Source organism: Phaseolus vulgaris, chromosome 6, assembly GCF_051622355.1.
Source record: "Phaseolus vulgaris cultivar YP4 chromosome 6, ASM5162235v1, whole genome shotgun sequence".
Lineage (NCBI taxonomy): Eukaryota > Viridiplantae > Streptophyta > Magnoliopsida > Fabales > Fabaceae > Phaseolus > Phaseolus vulgaris.
Genome location: NC_143503.1, coordinates 24,989,976 through 25,001,914, shown reverse-complemented (window position 1 = coordinate 25,001,914; position 11,939 = coordinate 24,989,976). Strand labels below are relative to the sequence as shown.

At 33.1% G+C, this 11,939-nt stretch overlaps 1 protein-coding gene and 1 pseudogene across 1 annotated transcript; one reads left to right on the top strand and one right to left on the bottom strand.

The window, feature by feature from the left end:
* Nucleotides 1–397: 397 nt before the first annotated feature.
* On the bottom strand, nucleotides 398–5,577 carry LOC137831504 (LRR/ubiquitin-like domain protein). Its single transcript, XM_068639210.2, has 10 exons — nucleotides 5,284–5,577; nucleotides 5,082–5,176; nucleotides 4,338–4,493; nucleotides 2,852–2,962; nucleotides 2,650–2,750; nucleotides 2,069–2,206; nucleotides 1,397–1,445; nucleotides 1,164–1,229; nucleotides 908–1,027; nucleotides 398–749 (listed from the first exon to the last, which is right to left on the bottom strand). The coding sequence occupies exons 1-10, from the start codon at nucleotides 5,444–5,446 to the stop codon at nucleotides 639–641; spliced, it is 1,110 nt and encodes a 369-aa protein (XP_068495311.1). The 5' UTR covers nucleotides 5,447–5,577; the 3' UTR covers nucleotides 398–638.
* Nucleotides 5,578–7,820: 2,243 nt separating this feature from the next.
* LOC137833487 (protein MAINTENANCE OF MERISTEMS-like) lies at nucleotides 7,821–9,739 on the top strand (annotated as a pseudogene).
* Nucleotides 9,740–11,939: the final 2,200 nt, after the last annotated feature.

Here is an 11,939-nt window from a genome sequence, read left to right as displayed (position 1 = left end):
AAATTTCTCAAATTTTCAAATCTTAAACTGTGTTTGTCATACCGATTAAAAAATATGAATTTGAGAATTTAACGTTCCATTACTTGCCATGAATTCTAGAAATTATTTTCGGATTATTGTTCATTAGTTAACATTATGATTTATTTCTTTATTTACAAGATGAAGGTGAGAAAATTATACTTTCATGATAATAATATAAAGAAGGTATTTTCTTAGTTAATTATAATTTTAACTTCAATTATTTTAAATTTGGAAAATATTTGTTAAAGTATTAAATTTAATCAAACGTATTTCTTACCTTGAAGCATACTTTTTTTTTTCCAACGTATTGCATGAGGCATGACTCTGCAAGTCATCATTTTGTGTCAACCTTCAAACCAGATATCAAATCCATGAATTGTAAGCCAAATACCTGGAACTTCCTTATCTTATCATACACACAGACATAGGGCATGTAATAACACAAAGAATGACACATTATCCTTATTTGGACCTCAATTTTTAAAATAACAACACAACAACTTTTTAAAGGGTACTCAAGCATTTTTTTTTTCTCTCCACAGGAACCTTAAGATAGCAAGTGCCATCATGGTTGGACATGAACTTCATGAATACTATCTGTAATAACATAAATAATTTTAGTTCTTATCAGCACCTTCATCAAAATCTCTAGAGACTCCAACCCGGAAATCAATTTGTTTTTGATGCTTTGAGCGCCGGCGCTCGTCAAAATTGTCCCACCCTTCAAACTGCAAGAAAGCAATGCATATTTTGCTGTCATGTAACAGTTTGTTTCTTAGAGATTACATGCTCAGTTGAACTGACATAATTATTGATAAGCCAAGCCTTCTGGTGAAGTGAAATATTTGGTTTTGGTTCAAAATATAACGCAAGAAAACGTGCACACCTGGCGCAGGAAATCAATTGTTATTTCTGTATTGTGGAGATCCAGTGTGGAGAGTTGAAAACAGGTCTTGAATAGTTTAGATGGAAGAGATTTCATTGCATTGTTACTAAGATACAATACCTGCACAATGCAAGTAACCTCTAGCATTTTACATTTAAAGATAACATACCAAATAGATAATAAATAACTTGTGATGGGAAACAAACCACTTAAATTTTCTTTTTTTATGCAGATAAGATGGGTCACAAAAGGCTACCTTCAAATTGTTCAAACAACTAAATGTCTCTGGCAATTCTGACAGAAGATTTGATGAGAAATCAACCTATGTCACAAGAAAAGTTGGATAAGTATATTTAAGAGTTTATACACTATCGAAAAAAATATTACTTTCATTGACGTTTTAATTTTTCAAAGCTGTCTCAATTGGAAAGTCCCTTCTGAAAAAGGAATACAAAGATGAGAGAAAGGATAGAAGACCAGCAACTGTACCTCAACAAGAGAATGGCAGTTCCCAATAGAGTCACTGATTACACTTATCCTGAGAACAAGATACACATCAATCAAAATAACAACTTTGGTAGTAATTTGTTAGTAGTAATTACTGCAAGAGGTAGATGGATTTTGCATAAACTGTTTCATTCAGCTAAGTAGTATAATGCATTGTCTCAGACTTTTAGATTAAAACTTGATGAAAGGGATGGACAGGGGCTACTCATGACAGATTCTTCCACTGGCCAATAAAGACACATATTTTAATCTGACATTTCCAAATTTACTTTATAATTTCGACAACAAAAAACAAGGATTAGGGATTTTTTTTTAAAATTATTTATTTATTGATATTTTCTATTTAGTTAGGGTTTTGAGGAAGAGGCTTGATAACGGAGGAGAGGGTTGGTTGAGTATCTTAAGTTATGAGTATGTAGTATATAACTAAATATCTATACATACAAAATTGGACCCAGAAAATAAGAATGTATATTCATAACTTAAAATTGCAAGATGTAGTAAACAATCACCCATGAATCACAAATAGATGGACCAAATAAACAAGTCAAGTGCAGGACAATCCTTAAACAGGGTTTTAGTGATTTGACCAAACTTACAATGTGATACAAAAATATCTCCATACTTAATCAAGTACTGAATTTTAAATAATACCTATTGTTGTTGGCTTGCAAAACTTCTAATTTTGTCAGATGCCCTATTTCATCAGGAAAGCCACCCAATTTATTGTTGGAAACATACAGCTCCTTCAAAGAGGTAAGAGATCCAAGAGCAGACGGCAAAGTAGTTAAACTGCAGAGAAATCATGTTAAACAGCTAAATTACATGAAGAAACAACATTCTTGATAAACTTTAAATATAAAGACCTAGAAGCCAAGGTTGAAATTTTGAAGTCATCTTTCAAATATGCTAAAGAATTTTTAATAGATTTAACAATAAACTAGAATAACTGAAATAATGGTCAGAAATTGGTGTTAGTTTAAGAACACAATGTAAGTAACCTCTAGCATTTTACATTAACTTCACAAAAATATGCTAGAAACATAAACATCAAATATACTTACTCCACCCGATTATCTTTGGGCAAGGGACCAACTGTTGCAAATTATGATGATTTAGAAGGGACTAACAAAAATCCATAATGAAAGCAATACTTGTATAAATTTATTTGTTGACTTATGCAAATAAATCCAAGCAGGCACACATTGGAACTACAAATGATAACATCTACTCACTTGTTATGCTTCAATGATAATACAGTTATGTACTTCAGAGTTGTTAGTCCTTCCCACCTAATTGATTCATCCTCTATCTCGTTTGAATTCATGAGTAGTTTCTGCAGTGTTTCAAAAATATGTTATTTATTGCTCCCAAGAAAAACAACTGGATGTAGCAGATACTAAACCTATAGAGATAGAAGAGAGACGTTCAGCTTACCTCTAGACCTGTAAGACGTGCAATTTCATCAGGGACACTTTTAATTGAATTCTTGTTGCAATCTAGAACTCTTGCAGAAGATCCACAAACCCACACTTCTTCAGGTATGGCCTATTTGAATAAAAATTTCTAGGAAAATGAGAGTTTCTTACAATTGAAAATAAATTACATCTTATAACAATTTATTTTATTTTTCAGGGATTTCTGTTTCTCTTTTATTGACTGTTTAAATACTTCTTTTCTAGATTCACCAAGGCATAGAGCATGCTATCAGGACTAACTAATGTAGGCTATGGTTAACTATAAAGGACCAGTCACCATTATTATTGGATTTTAAGCAAAAAATTGTATAATGAGTTCAAGCCTAGACTTGAGCTGTTAGACCTCTCTACACTAAGTTGCTTAGGATTATAATAGGTTTTACTGTTTGTAAGACTGAAGTGAACAGCAATACTGGAACCTATCCTTCCACTAGAATAAGTGTATTATTACGCAGCTAATAACAATTTATTCGGTATAATAACATGCAAAGTTGCAAATGTAACTTCCAGCAAGTTCTACGATGCTGTCTAGCGCTATGCCTAATCCAAAATGACAAACTAGAGTTGGAACTCCAATTATTTGCTTGTAAAGCATTTGACCTCAGCAGATATCTGACATAAGATTGAGTGTCACATCAGATATGAACATGAAATCAGTGATTTATTCTGCCCTATTGTCTGCAGAGAGGTAGCATGGAATTCCCTTTTCCCGTGTGATTTGTCTGTGGTATAACCCATCACACCATGTGTGGTTGTTCAATAAGATATTTATGGTAAAATAATGGATAGAAGAGATAAAAAAGATAAACAAGACACTATGAAGTTCTTCTGGTCTGGCCAAAGACAACGAACAATTACGGGGATAAAAAAGACAAGACAAAATATCTTAATTTTAACCATAATAATCAGTGGTCCATCTTGCAACACACCAAAAACCTACTTATAAACAATCATATAAAACTACCATGAATTAAGCAATAGCAGTTGACCAAATTGTTAGGATCAAACAGCATTGATGCAAAGGTCTTGGGTTCACTCTTTTGTCATAAGCGACACTGCAAACTCTTAGTATTGTAACATGCCTTAACCTTGGAATGCCAACTTCCCTTCCACCAAAAACTTTCTTATACTGGAAAAAGAAATCTACTTTGAATTACAATAATTTGATGGATTGTTTTGTAAATGAAGTTATAGCCTGGCTCAATCATGCTATAATTTGAAGTGAACCCTACACACCCCTAACATGTGACCTACAGAATATGATAAAAGAGGATACTTTCATACCATTTTGTTTGCAATTGCACAATATGATATCAATCTGAAAAATCTTCAAAACTGTGCCATTGAATAAAATTTAGCATGTTCCTGGTCTCTAAATTTCCGCTTGTCACAAAACCAAGCCTCCAGTTGAATAAATGACAAAACTATGAACAAAATATTATTACCTCCAAGTTGCTTTCAGACAATGCTACAACTCCTGTTGCTTTCCACCGTTCCATCCTGTTCTTGACAGGAATTTTCTTCACGTCATTGCTAGAGCCTAAGTGACTATCTTTCCTCGATTTGGGAACAACATTAGCTTTCTTCAAGATGGGACCATCCTGTACAAAGAATCGAAATCTTCAAGCTACATTTTTCTGATCTCCATAGGAACAAACAAACTCTACACAGTCACATCTATAAACATAATTTTTATTTTCAATGAGAAGCTCCATACACCTCCTATACGAAAGGGTCCATCTAGTTTGTCTATACCAAGTTTGCCAAGGCATTCGTGCAAAAGATTTTTCATTGTTTACCCAATACCCATAAAGCCACATTTTAACTTAATGATGAAATCATAATATAATACAGCAGAGTTAACGACCCATCATGCTTCAATAAAGTTTACGATTTCAATTTAAATATTCATGCATCATGTTAAGATTTTTACACAATTAGCCAATTAGAAACCACCCCTCATATAACATTCAAAATGGTTATTACAAAACCAATAATCTTACCATACATCAGGATACATTCTCTAACACATTCTTCACTGTGTTTGTCTATGTGACTAGAATTTTTCATGTATAATGTGTGAATTCTAAACTCATTAATAGAAAATAAAAACTAATTTTACTGAACACTATCTCCACAGACAAAAAAAACAGAACAGAGAAAGAGATTAAGAAAGCCATATACAATACCCCTTGATATAAACCTTGAGAAGCCACAAGCATGAGTTTGGATCCATTAGTCAAGTTAGATGCAGTCAAAGTCAGGGGGTCTTCCAAAACCTTACCTGTAAAATCATTCATTACTTTCATTCACACACACCAATTCAAAAGGGGTGGGGGATTCTTTCATAAGGGTGTTGAATGAAAAAGAGAAAGGGGCAAAAGGTGAAACCTTTGAAGATGAGTTTCTGGCCCCGAGGGAGGACATTGGTGGAAGGTAGAAGAAGGGACTTGAGGTCTTTGATGGTAGAGTTGGGTGAAATTGAGATGGGTATGGTGACGCCATTGAACTTGACGTTTATGGTTATGGTGGTGGCATTCGAATCGGGTTCCATTGCACCGTTTCCTGTTATGAGTGTTTAGAAGAGGAAGAGCATGTACTGGGAAGGAAGTAAAAGAACATCATAATATCACAGGTTATATGTTTTTGTTGGATTTTGAAGGACTGATTCAAATGACAATAGATTCTGCACTGAGTAACTGTTTTTTTAAGGGTTTCAGAGGCAAAAAGATTTAAGAAATATTAGGATTTCAATACTTTTTTAGAAAATAATAGGAATTTTAATTTAAAATATGATTTTTAAAATAAAAAATTACATTTAAAATTTACCGTTCAATTAAAAAAAATCGGTTGAAATCATGCTTTTAATATTCTTAAATAAATAAACTATAAGCTTAAAACAAATTTCTATGAGTGTAAAAGTAAACAAATAAACTATAAGTAAAATTTAAAACAAATTTCTATGATTCTAAAAGAATTAGAAAACAAAATATTCTTCATATGCAATTTTTTTATTACTAGTGTTTTAAAACACAAATTATCTATATTTGTATTTTAGTTAAAATTTATTTGTTTTTATAATTAAAACACTTTAAGAAAATCTAAAAAGAGTGGGCTAATAATGGCTAGGGTCGTGATCATTTCACACTGATCTTTTTTCAACATCCACCTTGCAACTACATAAAATATTATTCTATTATAATACTTCATTTATATTATTATTATTTAATATAATATTTAATTATTAAAAAATATTATTCTGTTATAATATTTCATTACATTTATTGTTATCATTATTTAAATAATATTTTATTATTAAAATAGTTGTAAGTAGATGTTTTAGAAAAGTGGGTTGTAAAAAAATTTTCCTAATGGATAAAGGATAAACACAAGTAGATTTTACCTAAAAACTTCGCCATATGACAAGTTGGTTAGCACAATAGAAGTATGTGATAATGGAGTTTGCAAAGAGGATAACAATTTTATTTTATTTTATCAAAGGAGGATAACAATGGTTACCAATTAAACTTTTACTTGGAATAAGGTTTTTTATTTATTTTTTGGATTAATTGCATATAGGGGTACTAGTTTGATTATTTGAATTTTCTTAAACATATTTAAGTTCCATGTGTTATTTTACTTCATTTGAAAATTTAATATTTAATGCAAGTTGACCATTTAAATTGAAAAGAAGCATTAGATCAGTATGGAAAGTTCACATATGTTAATAATATAAATAAACAAAACAACAAACACAAAATTAGAGAAATAGATTCTTATTTCTTTCAAATTTTTTCTTTTTATTATTTTTGTACACTGTGTTATAGTTATCTCTTAAGAAATAGTGGTTTTCCAGTTGAATAATTTATTTTTTTATCGTCTCCATTCTTTCTTATATTGTTTTTTTTATTTAGTATTCTTTTCAACTCTTATTTCATTATTATTTTCTATTCGGCATATCCAACTACTTATTTTCATTAACACCTTTCTCTTTTTATGAGTAAATGAGATCTTTTTCATTAATTTTAGAAATCAACATTCAGATCGTTTCGCTCTATTAACAATATTGGTCCATGACCTCACAATTCCTCAAATATAAACCAATGAATCTAATAGGCTTTCAATACCAAGTACATATTGCAAACGGGATGGACCCATAACCAAATAATACTAGTGTAAGACAACTTCTTCCTGCACCTCCATGACTTCTTCTCCCACCCCATACTAAAAGTACATTTACTAATATACCCTTCAGTAAAAATATTAAAAAATTAAAATAATAGTTTAATATACCTTTAACCTACCTAACCTTCACTTTCACTTTAACTTTCGTGCCTTTTTTTTCTGTCCCTTCCGGCGGTGCCGCTCCACACCCCCATTCGAAGGTTTTTTCTCTTCATCTCTCAAATCTCTCTAAACCCCACATTGTCTATCACTCACACATCTAAAGTGTCCTCTTCACAGGTTAGTAAGTTGAATTTTCCAGATTTTGCATTGCTTTTGAAACCTACTGTTGTGTAATCCGGTATTGTAATCCGTTTGTTGTGTAATCCGGTACTCTGCATTTTTTCATAATAGGCACCAGATTATGTAATCCGGTATAGTTGAGAATGTAAAGTAATATCGGATTACTTAATCCAATTTAGGTTATTTAAGTAATTCCAAATTACGTAATCCGGTTTAGGTATTTTAGTAATTCTGGATTACATAATCCGGTTTAGGTTTACATTGTATGTGTTTCGGATTATGTAATCCGGTAGTGTTCTTACAAAGTTTGCATTTTTGTGATTTTACGTTTTTGTTATGTATTTAGTTTCCAACCCACTTGTTAAAAACTTTTTTTAAATTTTATATTATGTACACAAATTCATGATTATATTATTTATTATTTGTAAATAATTGAAATTTAAATTGTGTTGTGGATAGATATGGCTAAAACTAGAGGTGGTGGATCTCAGGATCATGATCGCAGAAGGCCGACGACATCCGTCCGTAGAAGAGACCGAGGTGGTGTCGAGGAAAGGATTGATAATGATGTTCATATTTATAATGACAATGAACAAGGATTACAGAATGATGACCAAGTAGACCAGGGAGAAGGGTTTCCTGGAGGACCTTCTGATATGTCTTTACTGGTAAATTTTGTTGACCATGTTGATGTTAAGCTTTGAGAGGGTGAGGTAAGAACGAAAAAACCTTCAATTAAATTATCTTTATTAATTATTGTTTAAATTTATTTAATTATATTTAATATATACAAAATTTATATTAGGATCGAAGAGAAATTAAATTAGTATCTCACGGTAGGAAATTACGTAAATTTGGGATGCCTCATGCTAATATTGAGCTACTTGTACAAAATTCCGGATTGTTTAGTTTGTGCAATATAAGTTATGAAGTGGGTGATAAGGGATTGATTTCAGCCTTTGTCGAAAGGTGGCATCGGGAGACAAACTCCTTCCACCTTCCCGTAGGTGAGATGACCATCACACTTGATGATGTGTCATCTCTTTTACACCTCCCCATTTTGGGTCAATTCCCAACATATGTGCCCTTAGAGTACAACGGAACTGCAACAATTTTAGCTGAGTTACTAGGGGTGGATGAGACTCGGGGGAAGGCTGAGATGAGACAGTGTCGAGGCGTCCACGTACGATTGAGTTGGCTTCGAGATATATATGAGGAATGTTGCGCTCAATAGGCTTGGGAGTGTGCTGCCAGGGCTTACTTGTTGCATCTGCTTGGATGCACTATTTTTGCAGATAAAAGTGTCACCTCTGTATCTATATTGTACTTATTGTTATTCAGCAATCTACATATGTGTCATGGATATGCATGGGGAGCAGCAACACTTACATATCTATATGAGCAGTTGGGGGATGCATCTTATTTTAACATGAAGCAGTTGGCCAGTTATGCGACACTGGTTCAGGTATGAAACCATACAAATAATTAGCAATCACATGTTACATTCCATAATGTTTTGTATTAAATATTTTATAATTAATATGATTGAATTACGTAGGCATGGATTTATGAGCACTTCTCGGGCATGGGAAGAAGGGATATTAATCCCTCATATGACAATGTACACCCGCGGGCAGCACGGTATATTGTTTCCCATCAGATTTGCGCAGTTGGTGATGTGCGAGTGTAGTTGGATGAGGTCACACACGATGACATCATCTGGACTCCGTATGAGGACCGTAGATTGAGCAGACCATTTGAGACCATTTATTTATTCTCGGGTCACTTGCGATTGGGCAACTTATCACATAGACATATGCCCGAGCGTGTTTTGCGCCAATTTGGGTACGAGCAGAGCATTCCATCATCACCGATGGCGGCTGAGGCTCCTGGTGCACATGTCATTGATCAAAGGTGGTTGCAGTTTGATCACCACATGGTGACAGGTTTGAGAGTTGCTTCTAGTCCATCTGCATGTGTTCCTGAGTACATGTCTTGGTTTAGGACAGTATCACACCCATACATTCACAAAGGTGAATTTGGAGATCGACCCAGTGTTGTACCACGTCGTCGCCTTCGTAGTCCAAATGCTGAGCAGGCAGGTCATTCGTCTCAAGATGAGTGTGCACATGCGGTAAGTTTTTTTTATTGTTATGTGATTAAACAATATATTTAAAAAGTTTAATTTATTTTGAAATTGGTGCAGGGTATATTTAGACGCATTGCCAGTATCCTCCAGCGCATGATAGATTGTCGTCAGGTCACTGAAGGCACTTACGCATATGAGAGTATGGAGACAGTGTTGCAGTTAGCCCGGAGTGTGACAGATGACGGGGCAATCTACACGAGACGATCACGTAATGTTCGTGGACGTCGTTGATATTTTTTTTATTACATGATTGTAATGATAGTAACTTTGTATGTGTACAATATGGTTTAATTAATTTATGTTATAGTGTTTGTTATTTTATTTTTTATCTGACATAAATGCGAATAAATTATGAATCGAAATTGAAGTAATAAATTATGAATCATAACTTAAGTAATAAATTATGCATCAGAAATCGACATAATAAATTATGTTTACATCAATTGTCTCCAAGGTTCACATATGTCGGACTAATACTGATTAATTGGGTAAAAGATTGCATCCGAGCAATGTAATATGATGACCATAACCTTGCCTCTGGGTAACAATGTGTACACCATAAAATGTCAGCGGTAGGTATGAGACCCAACCTTGACCCTTTCCAACAGGTTTACCTCGCAATTTAAGGGGACATTCACATTTTCGAGTACCAGTTACACTAAACCCTTGCTTACCATTTGCTATGTCAGACCTAATAATGACAATAACAAAACCATGTCCATAACCAACCCTACGAACCCATTCAAGTAAGTCTTCTCGCGAAGGAAACACCTACACAAAGTTATTCTAACAATATTACAAAATCACTTCTTCAAATTATAATGCAATAAACATAAATGAAATGAAATTTTATTCACCTCATCTGTTGTAAAATGGATACCATAGTCCCCTTCAAACAATCCATGTTGATGCACAAAATTCATTAATTCTTCCATACTTACACCTTCATTCATAAAACATAAATTTTCATTTTATTATAATTTCCATAAATTCACATATGCAAAACAAAAATAGAATAAGATTTTGTAATTGACAACTTAAACATGACTTCCGGATTGTATAATCCATAAGTCAAATTTTAACAGCATAATGAATTCTGGATTACGTGATCCATAAGTCATTTCAGGTGACTTCTGGATTGTGTAATCCATAAGTCAAAATTTTCACTGCAAAATGACTACCGGATTATGTAATTCGTAAGTCATGTTTGATGTTCCAAATGTCTTCCGAATTGTGTAATGCATAATTGAAATTCATATAACAAAATGAGTACCGGACTACGTAATACGTAAGACATATTGAAAGTTCTAAAATCACTTTCGGATTGCGTAATCCATAGTTCATTTGGTACCAGATTACACAATCTGAAAATATGACTTTGGCAGGTTCCGGATCCGGTATGCACAAAAGTTATCTAATCCAAAACGCTTTACTTAAGCACCGGATTATGTGATCCGTGGATCCACCGGATTAACTAATGCGGAAATATTTATTTAAGGCAGAAGAATGAGAATGAGAATGTACCTCACCAACGGTGCCAATGCCAACACCACCTACCACTGCTGCTACCTACCACCGTGCACCACCTCAACCACCTTCTCAAGCACCACCTCCAACACCACTTCAAGGACCACCACCACTCAAGCTCCAGCGATGCACCCCACCAAACGAAGTAACTTCCTTTTTCTCACTAGCAGACAAACAATATTTTCATTTTTATCTTTTTACTGAAGGATAATTTTGATATTTTTAAACTTTATGGAGGTGCCCGAAGAAATCATGGAGGTGCAGGAAGAAGTTGTCCTAGTGTAATTATGTTTGCTATTGTTTTTTTCTAATACCTGGGCTAAAAACAGCTCAGCTCATAGTCCAACATCCATACACAAACATAAAAAGAAAGGCTTCTTCTTCCTACACCCCTACATTTTTCTTCCTGCACCCCCACAATTTTCTAAATTCCAAAACTGACCTTAATATAAAAGGACACCGTAGTTACCGCTAAAAAAGAATTTCAAAATGTATTTTGATATATACTCTCTTTTATTTAAGAATTTTTTTGTCATATTTCATGTAAACATAAGGTGCAAGAAGTGATTGCCAAAGAAAAATAAATGTGAGAAAAAATTAAAAATTGGAAGAAAAGAAATTATACTTTTATATATCTAACTTGCAACTATGTATTTAATAAAATATCTCGAATATTTTCCGGTTTTAATCTTATATTACTCTTGAAAAAAATAGTGTAATTTGAATATGCTTAATTACACATTTTATCATTCAGTTATATAGCGACACAAAATTTATTACAGTAAGCTTTTTCATATATATATAATTTTAAATTTTTATATATTTTATGGATCCATTAAATATTTAACGGTATTGAATGAATCAGTAAAATGTGTGGAAATAAAGAATTGAATATAAAAGGCAA